General features: G+C 44.0%; 1 protein-coding gene across 1 annotated transcript in view; it reads left to right on the top strand.

The window, feature by feature from the left end:
• LOC118780531 (phosphatidylinositol 3,4,5-trisphosphate-dependent Rac exchanger 1 protein-like) overlaps positions 1–22,149 on the top strand; it is a 99,738-nt gene that overhangs the window by 53,730 nt on the left and 23,859 nt on the right. The window contains exons 10-19 of the mRNA XM_036533076.1: positions 447–594; positions 5,319–5,419; positions 7,299–7,402; positions 7,729–7,778; positions 9,625–9,700; positions 11,257–11,329; positions 12,873–13,015; positions 17,377–17,469; positions 20,098–20,246; positions 21,031–21,116. Coding sequence (XP_036388969.1) covers positions 447–594; positions 5,319–5,419; positions 7,299–7,402; positions 7,729–7,778; positions 9,625–9,700; positions 11,257–11,329; positions 12,873–13,015; positions 17,377–17,469; positions 20,098–20,246; positions 21,031–21,116 — 1,023 coding nt within the window. The remainder of the gene's footprint in view (positions 1–446; positions 595–5,318; positions 5,420–7,298; positions 7,403–7,728; positions 7,779–9,624; positions 9,701–11,256; positions 11,330–12,872; positions 13,016–17,376; positions 17,470–20,097; positions 20,247–21,030; positions 21,117–22,149) is intronic.

The raw sequence follows: 22,149 nt of genomic DNA, 5'->3' as shown, positions 1-22,149 counted from the left end.
AGTGAGCACTGAGACAGACAGTGTGAAACACCTGGCGTGCAATGACCCTGTAATTAATCACAGAGCAATCTGCCAGCGCTATTGTTTGTGACAAAAACCTATCCTGTTGATTAATTAGGCTTGAATTTGCATGATTAAATCAAAACATACCGCTGTTAGAATGTATGGACGCCAATATGACAAGACATAAAGTGTTTTGTCCCAACCAATGTTGGCTGACTGTTCAGCCCCAGCGTACACTAGCTGTAGTTACCTAATTGCTGCCATACCATTACTTGATTACATGTTTGACGAAACACTCGCAAGGCAAGCGATAGTTTCATACAGAGAAGAGTAATAAAACACGCATATCTTCGTTAGCATAAATGGTCACTGCTTGACTCTGCATGTGCAGATGGTCTGTACAGTAATCTGATGGGGGGGGGGGGGGTATTCGTGTCGGGCAGGTCTCAAGCTGGGAATGGAGCGGGACGCGTACGTCATGATTGCCGAGAAAGGAGAGAAGCTGTACCACATGATGATGAGCAAGAGCCGTCACCTGATCAAAGACCGACGCCGGAAGCTCACCATGGTGCCCAAGTGCTTCTTCGGAAAGTAAGTCCCCCAAAGCAGTTAGGTTTAAAAAAAGAAAAAAAAAAAAGGGTCTTAGCAAGCAGGTGAGATCAAAGGGAGAAGCTAGACAACACGCATTCACTGAGATGTCAATGAACCGCTTGGAGATGTTCATTTACAAGCTGATGTTTGCTTACTTTCTGTTGTTTGTTTTCTCTTTCCTGGAGTTTCCCCTGATGGCCTTTTCGTGGGGTCGGGGACATCCCCCTAAATCTATGACTTACTCAGATTTTCTATTTAGTCCTTTCGATTGTAAAAGTACTCTGTATAGCACCTGGCTACAAACATGATGTGCTTGACTGATTACTTGATTGGCTGACAGACTGATGGATTGATTGATTATTAATCAATTATCTGTCAGTAGCCAAAACCCATGGCAAAAAAAAAATCCATCAGAACAGAATTCTGTTTCAAAGCGGGGTTTTGTAGGATAGGAATCACCGGATATGATCAGATCTACATGAACACATGTACATGACCGGCAAACCCCTGTACTTTTCCATCAAGTCTTTTGCTCTGAGATATAATGGAGAATTTAGTACAATTTAATTTAATTTGCTTCAATTTACATTGCCACTAACATTGTCACTTGTCCAAGTTTAACCTTTGTTTACTGGAATAATTGACTTGAGACAGTTGTTTAAATGGGACATTGTTGACATGATGGTGGACTTAAAGTAATTATCCTCCTCCCTCAAGCATGCATTTTTATCGGTTATCAGCTGAGCAGACGATCTTATCCAGGCAACTTATTTCAGTTACAGATGACAACCAAACTTCCCAACAGTCGATATGCATCATTTATTAAACTGTGAAAATTTAACTCTGTGTACACTTTTTTCCTTGGAGAGACGTGTTTTTTGTAACTCAGGGAAGGTATCATAATAAATATATATATGTTTGTGTAATATAATGACCTAATTCAGTGTTAGTGCAGTTATGGTTTTCTTCTGGGCAGTGTTCTTCACGTGTCCATTTTGACATATCTGGAAGTTGGCTTAATGTGTGGATGAGTGAGCCGAGGGTCGAGCCCCTCTCAATAGCCCAGAGGTCCAGCCCTGAAGCCGCACTGATTTCTGCACACTGATGCCCTCCCTTAGACAAGCGAACCAGTTGGAAATGGTCCTTCCACCAGTCGCCTCTTTCAGATTACTCCGTTTTGGATGCAGATTCAGTGGGCAGCCATCACACCCCATTTTAACCGCAGCTTCCTCTGAATTCTCCCAGAGACAGACAGAGAGCGAGTGTTGCGCGTGGAGACGCGGGAGCGCGTGCTCCGTCATGCTTCGGCTCAAACGTTCCATTTCCATCTCAAACAGCAATTAAAAATTTCTGTTTGCACGCCTCCGCAGAGCACCACGGAGCTCCTTTTGCGCTTGGCTTGATGAGAGACAAGAGGGCAGGTGTAACGTTTAACTCAGCCGAAACGATAATGCGCCCATCCATCAAGTCTGCGTGAACCCTCCGCGATTGTTGATTTAATGAGTTCATGTAAAATTTGATACAACGTGCAAGGTCCGTCCGGGGACGTAGCTTTGTAAACACGATCACAGGAGCAGATGCGGTCTGAAAACGATCAAACTGCGTCGTGGTGTTGGACGTGAGGCACTGTAGTGAAGCAGATTGGCACAGTAGTCAGAAACAGCGCTGGTAACCCAAAGGCTGCCGGTTCAGTTCCTGGGTGGGCTACTGTTGTACCTTGGGCAAGGTACTGAACTCACATTTGCCACATTGGCATGCACATTAATAACGCGATTATAATGTGATTAAGACAATAGCTGGAACATTGTTAAACTGTAAGCTATGTAATGTGCTCTGGTTAAGAGCATTTGTAATGTAGTTTGATGGAATTGTACAGGTGACTTATGCTGCCAAGCTGGCCAAGTAGTTCCTGCCAGTGCCGTGACATTTGTTTGTCATTTGCTTTTCCCCTCTCAAAGACATTGGTGTGCCTTAAATTTTCTCTCAAGATATGAAATCCATATTATTTTAAAGAACTGTTTATACGGTTAGCAAGCATATTACAGCTAAATGATTAAGAATGATATATTTTGAAACACTAAATAAACAGGTAGTACGCAGCTAATACAGTATGCAGCTAAGACTTACATTTTTCTGATTGCCATGCCACATTTTTCAGGAAGTCACTAAATTGAACATGTCCATCATCTGTAAATATCAATGTTAGAGCCTTTTACAATGAGCATATGAGGGGAACAGTTTTGAAAACACTGATTTCTAAATTAGTTGTATCTTTGAAAATGGAAAGGTAGTACCCTTTTAATGGATGCTTCCTAACTAACTGCAATGATAGGTCATACTTACTTAATTGGTGGAACTGCATTCATCAAATGTTTTCGCAATTCATCAAATGTTTTCGCACAGTGTACACAGTCCCCTTAAGTGAAGCTTGCAGTGAAATTGGACAGAAGAGGTGACCTCTGATGTAAGTGGAAGAGTTAAATGCGAGGAGCAGAGGAGCGAACACGTTCTGTCGCAGGCCTGGCGGAGTGCTCCGTTTGTCAGCAGTTGTTTGCTCTTGTTGTTTTCTTCTGGCGGGTATGAGAAGGGGGCACTTGTTTCGCTCTTCCAGGAACCGCGCTCTGAATGCTCAGCCAGTCAGACACCCTCGCAGACACCATTACTGCGAGGAAATCGATACCGTACATTGTTCTTTCTTTCGCCTGTCCTCCATTTAGGCGGTACCTCGATTGAATAAGAGGTCTCTTAATGCAAGTATTACAGGGAGCAGCCAAAAGCCTTGGTTACCTACTGCATTAGTCTCAGCTCAGTGCAAATGCTTTTCAATCAATACACAGATTTTTCATGCCTCAGTCAGCATTGGGTTTAACCTGCAATGATGGCACTCACAAATATACTGCAAAAACAGTGAATCAGCGTCAGCAATGGTTAAAAGGAACATTGCACCTTTGGTGAAAACAGTGTGCCTTTATACTGTGGAAAATCTGTGTATCTGTTCTGAGCTACAAATATACAGCAAAGCTGTTACAAAGATATATTAGCCTGAGCAAGACCCACAGTCTTACTGCCAGCTTTGCATTTCCCTGAGCTTTCTTCACTGGCTGTCTCATAAGTGTGGATGTATTTTACATATTTTTCTTCAGCACTGGCCCTTAATGTAAGTACAAGCTGTTATGAAGACCAAAATAGCTCTGAACATGTATTTTTTTAAAACTTTGTTCGATAACAAAAAGAGGTAATCCAAGTTCTTTAAGCTCCCGGCGAGAGTTGATTTTGAGTCTATGAATAATATAACAGATATTTTGCAACCAGAAAAGTCAGCCAGATCTTAAGATTTATAGCAGTGCTTAGATTTGTGCTACAGATTCACTGAACCTTCCCTTGCTCCGGAAAGGTGATAGTTTTGGTGAAAGAGAATACCGTATGCAGGGGCTAGCACTATTACAGACGCATATACACACAGAGCCGGACTAATCAAATATTTGTCTCATCTCCCTCTGAGCCTGTTTCATTTTCAGCCCCACGTCTCTGCGTGGTTATCATGTTGTGAATATCTATGAGTCGCATAAAGACTGAATTAATTATTTTCCTTGATTGGGCAAGCCCTGAGAGAGCTCTGTCGAAATGAACCAGGCTTTTCCATCATTTGGGTTGGCTGCATGCAAACAACAGTCTTTTAGTCCTTTGCCAGTAGTAATTAGCAGTACAGTAATTGTTTTTACAGAGTATTTTTTTTTTTACGGCTGAAAGAAATTTGGCAAATCCACACAGTTGTGCTGTTCAGTGCAGCATGCAAAAAAGGGCAGCCAGTCTGAGGCGCATTTGAAATATGGTAAAATATTCAGGCTGCAGCCTTCCTTAGAGAAACTGTCCAGGTGGGAGCGGTGGGTCGAAAGGTGCTTGCCCCTTGGGTAGAAGGGCACCTGTACGTGTGACAGGTCTGGCTAATTTATATTGCGCTCCGGCCAGCTGTGTTGTGTTGTGTGTGTTGCTGACATCCTGGCGGATGAGTTGTGTTAAGCAGCCTACATGATGGAGAAGTAAAGACTTTCAGAGTCATGCTCGCGGTATTGGAAACGATAGGAGTCTCTAATCCAAACAGTCTCTTGGCAAGCATCCAATCTGAACTGTAGGGGGAAAGAATTGAGAAGAATGGATTAAAACGTTATTTTTGCATTTTTTAGGAGGAAATAGTCTTCAAAAACGTGCAATTTGTGCTGAGGCTCGGCGTGTTGTTTGGGGCACTGAGTAATCCCAGAGGCAGAGGGGTGCTGATTGGGAGGGGGATGGGGCGCAGTAATTCTAATCCGGTGCAGAGAGGGAGAGGGGAGACTCAGTAGCTGAGGAGCTGGGAAGGGCAGATCCCGTCACATCATAGTGGAAGCAGAAGACTGGGTCTGAGCTGGAGGTGAATATGTCTGTGTCCAGGGTTATCAAAACACATCCCAGGTACGGGTTTCTGTTCAACCAATCATGTTGGAGAATTCAAAGAAATGTATTCTTAAAATTCTGATCAGCGGCTTAGATGTGAGCTTGGACTCTTTTCTCCTGTCAGTTTAAATCAGATTCAAGAAGATAAAATACACGTGAAGAATGTGTATCGGGTGTCTGTGACGGACAAGCTAACAGTGGTTAGCTTATTCATTGCGTCACGCTGCACAGCTGGCAGATGGACGGTCAAACTCAGCACTTCCCGTTATGCCCTCTCCCTTTGCTGTCTGCAGCGAGTTCGTGTCCTGGCTGATAGAGAGCGGAGAGATCAGCAAGCCAGACGAGGGCGTGAACCTGGGCCAGGCCCTGCTGGAGAACGGCATCATCCATCACGGTGAGGCTCTCTCTGTCACTCTCGCGGTCCCCGAGGTCATAAAGTCTCACCTCCCCATGTGACGTCCCCCCCCCCCGTCTCCCCGGACCTCCCTCTGTCTCTGTCCCAGGGAGCACAGACTCCATGGCAGCATGGTTTATTGGTTAGACTTAAGACTTAGCTTCTGTGTTTTTACTTATGCTCTTCTTCAGGTGGATATTTACAGAAGTAGTTCATGATGGTTGTCAGTTTTGAGCGAGCAACAGCCGTGCTCACACATGATTTACACCTGTGACCTTAGGCCTGTGGTAACCACTGCAGCCCTGTGACGTCACATGAGAATGTGTCTCATAAATATCTTCTCACTCTCACCCTTTTCTCTCTCACACTGCCCTCCTTTTTGCCACTGTCTCCGGCTCAGTTAATATGCATTCACCTTGTCCCAAAACAATGGTGATATTTGAATAGAATGATTTCCTCCTGTCTTCAGAGAGAGACCCGGCTCATTTTTATTCAAGAAAAACATTCTGGAGACGCTTGACTTGATCTTTAATTTGCTGATGTTCTGTGTTCTGCCTCTGTAAGCGCTGTAAAACTGCACAGCAAATATTTGGGGAATAATTACTTTTAATGTGTCTGCATCCTATTTTCTCTGCCTGTTTGCTGTTTTTCTCAGTCTTCAGAGTATCATTTCCTTGTGTTGCAAGGTTATATGGAGGAATACCTTATGTGAGTTTTCTTTCAATTTATGATTAAAATGACATAAAATTATGATTTATTTTAGGTTTTTGCCAGAGGCACCAGTAACTCCATAAGACACCTTGCATCAAATTGAAAGACCTGCTTTATTGCAGGTGGAATTTTGATTTTTGTGTCACTCTGACACTTAAGATCTGCATATAGAGGAGACAGTGTGCAGTATAGAGGAGTGCAGAATGTGCAGTGACATATTAATATGTCACTGCACATTCTTTCACACTCTGTATTGACCCCTGGCCATTCCGTGTGTAGCGGGATTCAGTCAATAATTATAGCCCTTGGGGTTACAGAAGACTGTATGTGTCCCCTGCTTCACTGTGCAAACATCTCAAAAGCCACATCTGTGTGACTGAAAATGAATAGGCTTTGCTTTCCGGTGAGTGTCGACCATATGTGCCCAGATTACACATCGTGCTTCATTATTGCAACCCCATAGGATGTGGCCAAACAGATCACATTTGTGGCTGTTGGGAAGAGGCGTGTGGTCCTGGGGGAAAGCTAAGATGGCCATCGTCTTTGCCTAATTACAGAAGTAAATGAAGGAAGCAAATTGAAGCGCTGCCTTAAATCTCAGCATATTGCCATTGTGTTTAATGATAGTGATGCATTACTTTGAGGTTGGTAAGACAGCTATTGATAACATACGCATAGATGTGTGCATGTTCATCAAAATGATTGTTTTCTGTAAGGTGTCAGTAATTTCAATTTAAACCACATTTGTTGACTTAGACTTAGAGATGGCAGCACAGTTCATTTCCAAATCTGTCATTTCTCTCTCCTATGCATTCTCCTGCTAAACCCCGCCCACCATCTCCTCCTTATCTCTGCATTTTTGTTTCCATCCTTTTCCATCCATTGTCTTCCACAGTAAATATCATTTTGGCTCACTTGGTATTTGCATTATTCACATTTTAGTATGCTTATGTAATATGTTATCACAAATTGTATGTGTATTTCTCATGCAGCAGAACAAGTTAAAGTGAAACATTGGCTCTGAGGTCTTAAATAGCATTGAGATGGAAAATAATGTGTCGGAATATTCATTTATGCAGTGCGCCTGTGTTTCCAGCCTAGAATGAATACAGTTGATAGTCTGTGATTGTTAATTGCATGTATTTTTTCCCCTTCATTCCATTGCCAGTGTCTGACAAGCACCAGTTCAAGAATGAGCAGGTGCTGTACAGATTCCGGTATGATGATGGAACCTACAAAGCCAGGAGTGAAATGGAGGACATTATGTCGAAGGTATCCTCATCGTCTCGGTGTTCCTGCTTTCACAAAGAGGCAACAAAGACCATCACATCACAGTGACAAGTTCATTATCTGATAGCGTGGACAGCGCTGATAATCATGCTAAGCGGACTTGAAATACATGCCAACATGCCAGCAAGACCTCAGCCACCCCTAAGGCCTGTATCTAACCACTGCCGAAACAGTCAGATACAGGCATTGTTCTCAGGTGACACGAGGCAGCTAGGAAAGTGATTTATGGTTTGAACAGTGCAAGCATGCATAAGGCAAAGTGGTGGCAAGTGACACTATTTGATTGTGGGCTGTGTTCCTCTTTGCAGGGTGTGCGGTTGTACTGCCGTCTCCACAGTCTCTTCACGCCCGTGATCAAGTAAGTTCCCCCACATCCACCTGGCAGCATCTGCTGACACAGGCTCTTGCATCGTTTGAGGTATCATGGATGGACCTCCATGCTCCGAAATGAGCAACACCGGCACATCTATCTATGCAATGCATTCATGTTCTTCTTTTACTGCGTTCACACACTGTGGACATCGAATCCGGAAGCTTTTGGATCCCGGCATTGTAGTGACCTTTCAGCTAGCCAGGAGGACAGTGGATGGCACCCCCGTCCTCCAAGGGGATTACATGGAGCGAAATAGCACCAGCTCTCTCTGTCACTCCAGATCTTTGACTTGCATTCAGCAGCCCTTTTCCAGTTGGATTTCCTTCTGTGCCATCGATCACAATTTTCTTCTGCAGACGCATTTGCTGCTAGCAGCAGCAGGCCTAAATAACCTTATTTAGGGACTAATTTGCAAAGATTGCACGGTGTGTCCTTCTTCTCACTCGGCAGATTTGTTTGGCATTGATTGAAATGTCAGAATATGTGGCCACAGTGTGGCGAGTGTCAGCTGTCTCTGACTAAAAGCTTTATACTCGGTTGAGCAAAATGACATCGATTCAGCACTCAATTTCAGATTTTTCTGAAAGGAACAGATACGAAGAGTCCATTTTATAATGCACTTCACGGTACATTTGTATGTACGCATGGACAGAATATTTTAAAAAACTGGAGGAATATAAGAAACTCAGTATGAAGTAATATGAAGTAAGACTATAGCATGACAGATGTACAAGTTTCCACGTCAATATCAAATAAAAAATTGATTAAAATTCAAAGGCATTTAGTTAGAATGAGCAAGGTTTGTAGTTGTTGCCAAAGAAATTGGTCTGTCACACCTAAGAACAATTACAGTAACACAATAGAATGTCAAAGCTAAAATAATTAAAGACAACCACAGGAGCCATAAATACTTTTGAGAGAAAGGGAAAAAACACTAAATGTATATACCCACACACACAAACACATATAATAAATGTAGGTGGCATTGATAATTAAAATGAACAATTATATGTTTAATAATAACAATGAAAAGCATTATAAATTAATGCATTATTTTCATTCGTAGTAGTCACTTTTTCCTTGTTTCAACAAATAGCACTTCATATTCCAAGCTCCCTTATGAATCCTGGATCTGTAAAACAATGTGTACTAAAGAAAGTCCTTCAGTTTCAGAAGGAGGCGCGTGTATTTTCACTCAGAATTCTCTGGGTTTGTTGAACAACGCACAGACAAGGGTGTGTAATGCTATTTTAAACCCGCACGCTAATTAGCTTTGTTTGAATTCCCTGCTGTGCGCTAAAACGTCCGTCTCGGTGGTGTAGCTGCAGTCAGGGGAGAATGAACTGTTAAAGCACGCACAGACACATGTCCTGTGTGTTCCATTAGATCACATTCGTCAACCGCACATCCTCTCTAGCACTTCCTGTTTAACTTATCGGTTTCCCCTTACAAGAATTGTGTTTTTTTTTGAATGACATGCGGATGTGCATCCTCCGCTTACAATGAGTTACAGTGCCAAAATTTACTGCTCAGATTCCCCTTGGTCAGAAATGAACTCGGCAGATAAATGTGTACTTAATACAAAAAATTGACCATCTCGCTTACTGAAGGATAAGATAGTAATGAAGTCTTATAACTGCCCAGGATTGCACACCACAAAGTCCACACCCCAGTGAAGATTTACAAAAAATGTTACTCCTTTAATATGCCAGTGTTAACTTGTCCTGTGCTCGTGTATGAGCGGAATTATGTACATACCTTAAATAAACACCCTTAGGATATAGATACGTGTGTAACAAAATTGCCTTCTCATGTTTGCTCTGGAATGCAGGGATAGAGACTACCATCTGAAAACATTCAAGTCTGTGGTTCCAGCAAGCAAACTGGTTGACTGGCTAATATCTCAGGTAAGTAGGTTCTGAGCATGCTAACATGAAAATTATTATCAGTGTAGGTGACACCCAGATTTTCCCTATGTGTGAGCACAGTCTACCTTAAATAATTCCTCAGACTGTGGAGCTTTAAGGACCTGAAGCGGTGGTACCGTTGTGCTACGGCCTCGGTGGTAGCTGTGAATGGGGTGCTGAGTTGTTGGGAACTGATTTAAAGCCAAGGAACCCTCTGTGGGGCACGGCAGACGGACTGGGAAAGCAGTGATGACAGGAGCTAATTTCTGAATCATTTTCTGCCTGCGCGGGTGGAGTGTGAAACAAGCCCAGGCAGGGTCTCGGAGTCAACACCTTTTCCCTCTGCTCCTCTCTCTTTCTCTCTCTCTCATTCGTTGTCTCTCTCCTCTCTCTCTCTCTCTCTGTCATATTGTCTCTCTCTATTTTCTGTCACTGCTTCTCTTTTTCTTCTCTTTCATTCTCCCTTACCCCTTGCTTGGCCATCTCCTCTCTCACAGTTTTTTTCCTCTCTCCATCATTCTGTGTCTTCCTTCCCCTCCCTTTTACTGTCTTTCCCTCTCTCCCTCTCTTTTTCTGACATTCTCCCCCTTCTCTCCTTCTCTCTGTCTGTCTCTCTCCCTCTCCCTCGCGATCTCTCTCTCTGTGCAGTCCTGTTTGTTTGGCAGGCATCCTCATTGCTCCTCTCTCAGATATTAGTTTCTGTCAGTGGAAGGCAGTGAAGACTGTTTACTGACTGACTGTATATGACTGACTGTTGACTGCTTGCGTGGAATGTCCCAATTATCCCCTGCTCTGTAGGATGCCATTGTATCAGGAGTGAGTAAACGTACAGTGGGTACAGTATAGTCAGGAAGACCTCAGAGGGACTGGCCCTTTTAGTCATGCTCTGTGTAAACCACTCCTGCGCCTCTGTGCATGTTTTCACTCTCTGTTTGTTTCCGCTCTCTTGTGAATTCCACGTCCCATTTCCCCATTGAAAAAGAAGTTGTGAATTACCAGAGCGGCTGCATCTGTCCCCATTAATGCTCTGGCTGTTGATTGCTGCTGTGACGTGAACAAGTGTATTTTGCTAGCGTGTGATCCTTTAGTTCAGCACAATAATTACGTGTTGATTAGGTCAGCATGGCAACCCTAAATTGCATCTGCTTTTTCCCCCCTCTTACAACAAGACATATTCTGACAGTATTTGTATGTAGTTTGCGAAACAATAGCATGGACCCCTTATGATATTGCTTTCAGGATGGTCCTGTGTTGTGTTTCTGGTCTGTGAGGTTGAATATGGTAGGCTTATTATGGCAATGTGTTAAAATGTGAAAGAAAGGTGTGCAGATAGCTACTGAATGGCTGCATTTGACTACTCAGCTTGTGGAAGGCATTCCTAAGGCACAACCTTTAAAATACAATAAAGCCAGAAGCAGCTCACTGAAAGTGGTTTTCTGATGGGCTAATTCATTATATTGATCTGCCTAGCTGATTGTCAGTCCACAGCGGAGTTCCAGCTTTACCTGCGGTCTTTTGCCAGACGGTGACTGTGTTTTTGTCCCCCGAAACCGCAGGGTGACAGCTCCACGCGTGAGGATGCAGTGACACTGGGTGTCGGGCTGTGCAACAGCGGGTTCATGCACCACGGTCAGTACATCAGAAAGCATGTTTAATATAGTCATGAGGAAAATAAATCTGTGGTTTGGCTGAGGCTTAGTTTTCAACATAAACATTATTCGTAGTGTTCCTCACCAGAGTCGTCATGTTTTGCATTTCAGCGCGGACGTCCTGGGTTAGCTTGGACCATTACCATGTTAAAGGTCACGCAGTGCTGTTCTCTGAAAAACAACTGATATTTCAGTTATCTTTTGGGATGTGTGTCTAATTGGTGTTTGCAAGTGATGTAACTATATTGCTAAATATTTTAAAATTGCATGCACCTAGTACACACCAAATCAATGGTTCTTAACCGTTGGTTTCCTAAGTCTTCCTAGGTCTGTCTAACCAAGCTCAAAGTTGTACAGCATGCATTGTCTGATTACGGGCAACACATTTTTGGCAAGTGTAACTTTTTTCATCCCATTTTTCATGCTTTTCCGTTACCGCGAAACATTTTGTTTTCAGAGTCTTGAATTTGTTACACAAAATGGGTGTGACAGTGAATGTATGCTTCATGCGATGCACAGAAAGACTGATTGCTGTGCATTTCGTAATGCCAGTGCTCTTCTCTCCTGTGCCCAAGACCTGTTCTTTTTTCCACATGCACTAGCTAACAATAACCAAAAGACCAATGAGAGAAGTCTTATAGGGAGGCTCGGCTTTCCTGGCCGAACACCGAGTTTGCTGTTGTGAAACAAATAGGCGCCCCGCTCTCATTGGCCAGCCTGGATCCATTCACTCCAGCACGACTAACTTGCGTGCGATGCAGCAGCTGGGTGCCACCTCTCCCGTTCCCGAGGGGTTGCACGACTGTGCCGTGTTTGCGTCTTACTCCCTCTCCTCACGCACCGTATACTGGACGCGTGGGGGGGGGCGCCTTGTAAATAGGCACGCTCGAGTTGGTCTCTCAGACTGCGGCCTCAAGCGTGGCTCTGGCGCAGTGTCTTGCTTCTGCACAAGGGCCCTTCGGAGGTATTTTAGTTGGAAACGATTCATAAGGACAGAGCAGAAGAACAGCCTGTGCTTCCAAAACGTCTGCAAAAACACATGGAAATAGGAAATAACACAATTTTAGATCCTCAAACATGAGACAGTGTTTACAGCTGCGAGGAAAAGAGCAGGATTACTGTACCCTGTGCTTTCTTCCCCTCTTTAAAAGTCAAGCTTAGTCTGGTGCACTGTTCATTAACTGTGTTTATGCTAGCCCACAGTGTGTTGTTTAACCAGCTGCTTGGGTTTGGAGAAGTTGCCAAGTAACACTGTATCCAGAGTTATTTTTCTTTTTTTATTAATATTAGTTTTCTTATTAATATTAGTTTTTTATTCATATTTATTAGCAGGTGGCATTTAATAATTGCTCTTTTGAGGTGAACCCTACAGTCCCTGTTGAGTCAGCTCTTTTTAAATAGACGACGAATCGGAAAACTTCCTTTACAGGGATATAGAAAGCTGTGATTCTTTCATGAAGCACTGGCAGAACGAACTCACAATCACCGCACTCACACTGCTCTCTCCTCCCCTCCCCTGGCAGTGCTGGAGAAGAGCGAATTCAAAGATGAATCGCAATTCTTCCGCTTCTACGCCGACGAGGAGACGGAGGGCACCAGCTCCAAGAGCAAACAGCTGCGGAACGACTTCAAGCTCATCGAGAACATCGTGGCCAAGTCCCTGCTGGTAAGGCCTCACCGAGCCCTGGCCCGCGAAGGTGAAAATTGATCCACCACAGCCGTTTCGGTTGTAATCGCCACGACACGCACGTTATTCACAGAGGGCACAAAGGCCTTTGCCCCCTGGGATAAATTTCCCCCTTTTTTAGGCTGTCCCCAAACACCCCAGTGTTATTATTTTCAAGACAATGTTTCAAGCAGACTCTGAAGGAGCATTTTTCCTGAAAGAGCTTTTTATGCCTTTTCTATTTTAATTATTGCAATGTTTCACTCAAACTGGAAATTAGTTACTTTCCCCACTTTGGTTTGTCTTGAAAAGCTACCAGATGGGATGTTCTATCCTCCTTGGTCGCCTGACTCCTTACTGAAGTGTCACAGTGCTGCTCTCCCTGTCTGGGTCACATGTTTTGGTAGATGACGTGCATGTGCTGTAGTGGGACGTCCAGCACGGCCCCAAACCCCACACACTATAAATACATATTGAGGCACTGACATTGACGTTGACGTGAAAGCACCTTCAGCAGTGCTCGGTTTAGAAGTAAATGTTTTAATGGGGGATGTCTGTGTGTTTATCTGCAGTGCTGGCCAGCACATAACCATGCAGGCTCTTTACCCTTTACCCAGAGCCAAGCTGACTGCCAAATCGCCTCTCTAAGTCAACAACCATCCAAACTGCACAGCTGGCCCCGGTCAAACACTGTGTATCCACAGCACATTCTGTCTTCCAGTGTTTATACACATTTCAAATAATACAACATCCCGCACATTTTTTTTTTTGAATTTGAAACTACTGCTGCTGCAGTTGTATGGCAAGTGTGTACAGTAACGCCACAGAGCCAGACTGCAGAAGCCAGCAACAGAGCAGTACATGAAGTAGGGATGCTTATGCGTTTCCTCTCGTTGTCTGTGTCTCATTATTTAAGTCCTCCGCCAGATACAACACACTGTTAAAGGGCACCAAAGTTTTCTGAAACAAGTGTGACCAGTTTATTTCACACATACGATTTATCGCTTAGATAATTTCATGAAATAAAAATAACGTTTTCTGGTTGCTAATATAATGTGTCGCTGAATGTGCTAAAACACAGATCCAGTGTCCTACAAAGCAGATTCATAAATTCTTGGTTCAATTAACCAGTCACTTCTCCTGGGTTTTTTTCCTCCTATTGAACCACCCCGGCCGGGTGCCATTTTATGTTATCACATCTGGGTATCAGTGCCTTTGTTTTGCCAGCCCGTCGGATAAGGATTATTCCTTAAAGACCTCTGCAGGTCTCACTGGGTTTTGGTGATTTGTTGAATAATTTGGCTGGCTGTATAGGGAGGCTCCATCCCCCCATGCTGTTCAGACCCTGCATTCCTGACCGCGAGCCAGACTTCACCAAGAAGAGCCCTCTGAGATGAATTACAGATATTCAATTTTCTGAACAGACGTTCAACTCCATGTGCTCAACATTTAAAAAATCTCTGCAGGTTTTTAGGATGAAAGTGTACAGATTTGCTGGCTCATTACAAATTGAAGGGACATGGCCAAAGACAGAGCATACATACTTTCCATGGAGGTAGGGAGGCCAAGACCACGAAACTAAGGATTGGCCAGTGATGGCACAATGCCATCTCTTTGTAGTTTGCAGTGTAGGATGTATCTGAGTACTGAGGGCCAAATCTGTCATTGAAAGTGAATGGAAGTAGTTTGAGAAAACGCCAATGTATAGTTCAGTAATAGTATAGTATAGTAAAGTAAACTTTTAATAAAATACATGACTAAAACAACTACAGTACAGTTTTTGTCTGCATTTTTGGTCCACTTCTATTTTTAGCTTCCGGTGTGCAGCTTTCCAAGAAAACAGCAACATTTGTGTATGGTGACGTCACTGTCCAATCCTTCATTTCTTGTAGTACACAGGCGGAAGAGCAAGCAGGAGGGAGGGGTTCTGGCAGTCTCAGGTTTAACAGTTTCTGGCAGAACTCATTTTCTCCCATGAAGGTAGAGGCCAATGCTGGTGTCCTTACCGTCACACTCTTTTAAGACTCATAAGCGGTATCAAAAATCTGGCACATGAAGACAGACCGTGGAATAAATCTGTCTCATCCAGGCAATATTTCAAGCAGGGAAAGCACCCAACATATTATTATGAAAAGAAAAACAGAACAAAACAATAATTCCGGCAATTTCGAATGTGCGTCATCATTTGTAATCGGTAAATATCAGTCGGTCCTTTTATTCCATGACAAAAAGGGAATCATTGCAGAGTAGCATATTTCCTTTTTTGTTACATTTTCAGTTACAGGTGTAATTACTAAAAACCATCTACATTGAAACAGGAAAATATATATTTGTCTGAGTACCTTTAGAGATTTCAGTTTCTTTCTTTTTCAGTTTGAAGACCAGGCTCCTGGTAATGAGACATTACACTTGTCCCTTGCCATGATTGACAGTTAGCAGTGGTCCTCAAGCTCTTTTAGTCTGGCGTTGCTGTCTGGAGATAATTCCATGTTTTCATTTAGTCAGGGCAGCCAGAGGATCACAGGAATAACGTCTATTCCCAGTCCACGAGACTATATAATCAACACAGCCTCTTACAGTTCCACATTGGCGCTTATAGTGTATGCTTGGGGGTTTCAGCAATAGCCAGGGTCATTAAAAGACTTTTCAAACTGATGCTGCCAATAATTGCTTTGACCTTTAAGCTGTCAGAAAAGGGCTCTCTTTCGCGCTTCAGTGGAAGGCTGAGAGCAATATTTTTTTAAGTGATTGTTGTGTAATGATAAACCTGAAGCGACCACATCCCCTTGAATGAGTTGTAATGTGTTCTCTACTACTAGGCTAACCAACTCGCCTCACTGTTTCAGGTGTAGCGTCACTATAGAATCCTCCCCGTCAGTGGTGTACGGCCACGTCGTTCCCGAGAGTAGCCGCTCTGATTCGCGCAGCGTTAGCATGCTAGGAGCGTCTCCCGCATTTACGGCTTCCGTTAATGAAGGCAGGCTGCTTCTGCCCGACGTATCTCAGTAAATTGGCGAAACCCGTGGTCACACGATAAATTTTCCAAGGAAAGGTCGTAACTGGATGAGCAGCCGTGCAGATAAAGGGCTCATGACCGTGACTAAATTATCGCAGCGTTCAGGCAAGCATTCAGGAGGACAGGCTGTCAGTTAGAGACGAAGAGCTTCGATAATTACAAGGAACCGCGTCGAGGTTTAAACCGTGCGTGCTCATCAAACAGTTTTAAAATGTCAAAATCATTGTCTGTTTAAAGCAGCACATTGTGCTGATATGAACGCGACTGGCATGCTTTAGAGTTACTGTCGCATCTCTTGGTTCCTGATTGGCTTTTACTTGTTTAGGCAGACAACAGAAGCACAGCCATGGATGTGAACGAAACAGTCCTCAGTCCCACATTACTGGCAACGCTTCATTTGTGATGTCTTCTCTCCATGGTCAAGAAACAAAAATATACAGTCCATAATAAGTCACACCGGATGAAAGTGCCAGTTCAGCAAACGAATATTGTAGTACATTGTATTTTCACCTGTATTTACATATGCACATTAGCAGTGGTTTTTTACAGTGCATCTAGGACATGTTTTCACAGCTTTGCTTTGTTTGGAGCTATCTTACTTTTACCTTTACCTTCAGCAGAAGGCTTGCCCTGAGTGTCTCCTTCATAACCGGATTACATTCTCTTTTTGGGAAGATTTTGACTGCCTGCATCACTTTATAAACATCAACCATGTTTTGTTTCATAGAATGCCAACACCCTGTAAGTGTAGTGACATTTGGCTGCAGATGTTTGAAGAATGGGAGGAAAGGTTAAAAGAAAAGGCGACTTTGTGTCTGAAAAAGCTGGCACTTATATGCCACTTTGAATGGTCTAAATTAAGAATGGACAGAAACAGACATTGTTTTCTGCTGAAAGGTTGAAGCATTCCACCCAACTATTAATCAATAACCACCTCCCCTCCCCTCCCCACCAGCCATTGAACCAATCAGCTCCCAGGTCATTATTACAACTGTGTGGCCTCTGTTGTTCTCCTGCTAAAGTGCCTGTGGATTTGCTGACAGGCAGCAGAGATATCTCATGTATGTGTCTTATCTGGCCGTTGAAAGAGAATAAAGAAGGCCTGGCCTCTTGATAATAAATCCTCTTTAAGGAAATGAATTTCTGTGTGATGCTGTCAAGGAATGAATCATACAGTGCATCTTTAAAATTCACTTTGCTTGTCAAGTTCTGGTTAGTGATCAAATATTAAAGAACCTTAGTGACTGAGAATGGGATTTTCCTCTCCCATTTTGTTCTAAGTAAGCATGTCCTTCGAGTGATGTTGATGGTGATGAAGACGATGGGGTGTTTTCCTCCCTTTCAGATCCACCCAGAGGAGGAGGACTACGGCTTCGAGATCGAGGAAAAGAACAAGGCCATCGTGGTGAAGTCAGTGCGCCGCGGCTCTCATGCGGAGGTGAGTATTATTGCCGTCCTGGGTCAATCAAGCCCCCTCCACCCTCACCGTCGCCGTTGCCGTCGTGGATGACGTCATTTTCTGTGATGGGTGTGGGTGTAGCCCAAGCCCACCTGCAACCTTGAAATGTAATCCTCCTTTGAAGGCCTTTGTGTTCACCTCATCTGTTGGATCATCAGCGACAATAAAAAAGCAAGGATGGGTTGAGGGGTCAAAGGTCAGTTCTGAGCCTCAGGAGGGCAACGCACAGCTGCAGCTCCGTAGTGTGTCAAACCCCTTCTATGATGCCGCCTCAGCGGACACCTCAGTGCCCAATGAGGCCGTAATTAGTCAGACCACACATTATTAGTCTGTCCCCGTCATGCTGCAATCGCTCCTCCTCCCCCATTCTCCTTGTCTCTCTAGATCATTCCGAGATGCTCGGAAAAGGTAATTAGGCATGCCGGTTTAGATTCCCGCAAAAGCCACGGAGCGAAACGCTCACGTCAGGCCCGATCCTCGTTCCGCGGGACAGCGAGGGGGGGAAACGGAAGAGCCGGCGCCCCCTTGCTCCGTTCAGTGAACAACAGTGACCCTGTCCAAAGACGACAAGCTTGGCCTTTCAAAGCGGATCACCGAACCCAGGGCCTGATTAAAAAGACACGAAGCTGAAAGGAGGAGAGATGAGAATGCTAAACGCCTCCCTCAGAAAGCAGGGGCTTGTTTCCCAGGGGCTGCCCGCTAGGCAACCGAAGCCATGCAAAGCGACAGCAGATGAGTGTGAAAGGGCCCTGATCCAGAGCCTGGAAGAAAGGGAACAGAGCCTTCATTATCAACCACCTCGCATGACCTCCACTGCTCTCAGATCAGTGGCAGAGCATTCAGCACATTTATCAATCTCAACAGAAGGCTGCATGCTGATGTTTTTTATTATTCAAAAGTAAGATTTTTTTGTCTAATATCTTTCATCCAGTTCAGATAGTGAAATGCAAATACACACTCAGATAAATTGCAACCAATATATTTTACCTGTGCTGATGGACTATGAAAGGATTTATGGTGATATGTCAAGCAAACAAAGGCCTTGTTTTGTCTTTGGCTTTTTTTTTTAATGAAATCTGTCGAGTGTGATGCGTTGTGTCGGTGAGAAATGACTGACAGTGTCTCCCTCTATAGCAGTAGATACTGCGAAATAAAAGAATAATAATTGCATCAATCAATCACAAGCCAGAGGCCACCAACAGCCAGTGTCGCCCTCACCCCCAGGCTCCTCTGGCAGACACCTCAGTTGAGGGCCTCAGTGGCAGTCGGGCTCCCGTTGTCCCTGTGCAGAATGTGGTGACGTGGGAGCTACAGGGACAGTGGCACTGTGGCACTGCCATATCCTCATTACTCATATTTCCATCATAGCGCTTCAGGCTACTCTCCACACTCGGCATACCCAGAGCCCCGCTCTACTGGCAGAGCAACACACAGCTCCCTATTCTCACGGGAGCTACACACACACACACACACACACACAGACGCATACACAAACACACACACAGACACACGCATATGCATACACAAATATACACACACACATGTATATATATACACACCATATATACACAAACAGCACAGGCAAACTAACTGACACACAGCCACGCAATGACATGCATTTGCACGTACACACATCGCAACACACAGACACAGACTCACACATACAAACGCATGCACACACGCGCACACACACCATGCAGTCTCAAAAACACAGACACAAGATCACATACACACAGGCATACATAGTGATTGCGATGTCTTTAATATATTTATATATATGCTCATTGCATGTCTGGATTTGTAGGGTTTTGTGTTTAATGCTATTGTGTCGTATCTACTGAGGAGAGCTCCGAGTTCAGGGCACCAGCTGGGCCCTGACAGACTCACGCATTAACACAGACAGATCTGTGGAGATACCTGACTGAACAGGATCATATCGTTATCCCCCCCACTCCTCGGCACACCATCACTCACATCACGTGAGCTGATGTCACCCTGCCAGATAACTCCAAATCAAATCTGAGCCTTCCGCACAAGGCAGCGTGCGCTCTCTGGCTTAGCCGCGTTATCTGTGCAAGAGAGAGGTCAAGTTTCAGGTCTGTCTGAGAAGGAGGGCTTTTCCTGTGCAGGCTCCCATGACCTCTCAGTTGTTATTACAGCAGACGTCCAGCGGCTTCCGCTATTTATGGGCGTAAGGCGATATGAGAGGTCCGCTGCTCGGCTCTAATAATTTTCAGAAGTTGTAAATCATTCATACTGTGTGTGTGTATAACAGCTGCGTGAATCTGCCTCAGCTGCAGGTGTTGCAGTTAATAGGCTTTCATGGAATAAAGGTGATCTTGAGCAGATACTTGTTAAGCACCTTGGGCAAGACACTAATCCCGAATTCTTTCACTTAATATTCAGCTGTGCATGTGGATGACTTGTAAAATATATCAGCATAGTCTCCTTTGGAAAGAGTATCTGCAAAGCAGATCAGTAACTTAATGTGATTATGTGTTCATCCTGTTAAGGTGAGTTTAAATTTTGATGTCTGATCCCAGTGGGTTGTTCTTTTTACATGCTGCTCACCTGTGTGTGTGTGTGTTTGTTTGTTTGTGTCTGCAGATGGCAGGGCTGCAGACAGGCAGGAAGATCTACACCATCAACGAGGACCTTGTGTTCCTGCGGCCGTTCTCCGAAGTGGAGACCATGATCAACCAGTCCTTCTGCATCCGCCGATCCCTGCGGTTGCTGGTGGCCACAAAAGCCAAGGAGTGAGTCCACACTTGTCTCGGCCAACGGCCGAGGGTGCCAGTCGGTTGTATCAACATGCCAAGGAAAATGATGTAACATTGGGATGGCTTTTCTCTCAAGCAGGCCCCCATTCCCCCACCAAAAGTCACTGTTGGCAGTTATCCGCTTAGCCCTTGGCCACTGCTGCTTGCAGCTACATTTTTTAGAATGATTTAGATTGCCTACACTCAACAAGTGGAAAAAATAGAATGATAGAAAAAATCTGCCCCATTTTTAAGAAGTGAGAAGTGGACAGGGGCTTCGGTGGTAGCTTTGTCAGGCTCACTTCCTCAGACTTTCTCGAGAACCGAAATTTCTGAAGAAATTGATTTTGGCTTCAGAGATCTCTGGTGCCTGTGGCTTTGCTGAGGTCATGCTGTTCTCTCGTCATGCAAACCCTGGGCTCTGTTTGCACCACTGCTGTTGTGTGGTCAAAGAGTACAGAACTGTGACACGTTTAAAATCTGTCATCACACGTGTAGCATGTTAACCGCACTGTTAGGCAGACGTGTTGTAAACATTTACAAGACAAACCATTTCTTTTAATCGCAATGGACACACACAGGCCATGTATTTCAGCAGATTTTCTTATCACTTGCTCCATCATTGTTGTTGAAGTCATGATCATTTATTTTATTGCAATAATGGTACATGAATTCAACATTTGCATGTTAATAAATGCATTGATAGTAATTATTTTTGTAGTGGTGCTAGTAGGAAGTGTATGTCACCATTTCTTTTTGTTCACCACTTCTTTTTCTGAAGGATTGTGAAGATCCCGGACTGTGGCAACTCGCTTTCCTTCAAAATCTGCGGCTCCGCCCCTCCTTATGTGCATGCAGTGAGAAAAGGTATGCAGCACAAATCCTATTGGCTCCTACCAATCACATGACAGCCCCAATTTCCTTATCCCATCCCTTGATGCTTCTTTGTCAGCAACGGTCTAACTGTTGGCTGCAGCGCTTGAAAAGTGGTACTGCGTTGCAGCTCGTACAGGTCCCTTCCTGTTTGGACTGAGAAGGACTCGCTGTGGCTTTTCAGCTGTACTGCAGCTGATGAGGCCAAGGGGGGACTGCGGTTAGCGCTACGCTTCGTGTGAGCAGTCACTGTGCACAGCGTATCACAGCATGCACGCAACTAAGAGGAAGTGTGTCAGTGCACACATGTTGTTGTTAGGCCGTATCTCTATGACTTATCTCTACTGGGTAAGGATTAGCAGCGCTGTTTTCAGTTTCAGAATAAGCATGTACCCAGCCTTAAAGTCTCAAAAGTTCATGCTTGCAAAAGATATTTAAAGGGCTCAGAGAAGAATTGAGCAACTTGTGATCTCTGTGGCTGAACCCCAGCTAAGCCCTGCACAGTTCCTGTGCATTAGATTACTACTGTCTCCAAGTCAGTCAAACTTGGCATAGAGCCTTCTTACACTGGAAACTTCCAAAGATTTCATTTCAGCCAAAGCTTACCTCATTATTAACAAATGCATTTTCCTTGTCTTTTTCATCCGAATTGAGAAAAAATTACTTTCTTGTGCAAGGGCAAAAAATGGCTTAATAGGCAAAAATATGTTTTCAGAAATGTTAAACCGGTGAAGCACAAAATGAAGGAAGCTTCAACATTGACAGGATCTGCAAACATGTGGTGAACATAACTAGTGCGGAGTGATTCTATATTAAGTCTACAGGAATTCGCACATTTCTCTAACTGCTAATGTTTCATGCCACTATTTGGAAGTCAGCATTCAGTTTAAAATAGCTGTTAATGACAATGTCTTGCAAGAAATTTAACAACTTTTTTTTTCCACATCCAACCAGCGTTGTTGCTAATCTTGGTCACTTTGTACCCAAGGGGGAACAACTAATTATTTAGGGACAGCTCATTATTTGA

The sequence above is a fragment of the Megalops cyprinoides genome, chromosome 7, assembly GCF_013368585.1.
Source record: "Megalops cyprinoides isolate fMegCyp1 chromosome 7, fMegCyp1.pri, whole genome shotgun sequence".
Taxonomy (NCBI): Eukaryota; Metazoa; Chordata; class Actinopteri; order Elopiformes; family Megalopidae; genus Megalops; species Megalops cyprinoides.
This window is presented reverse-complemented; position numbering and strand designations above follow the sequence as displayed.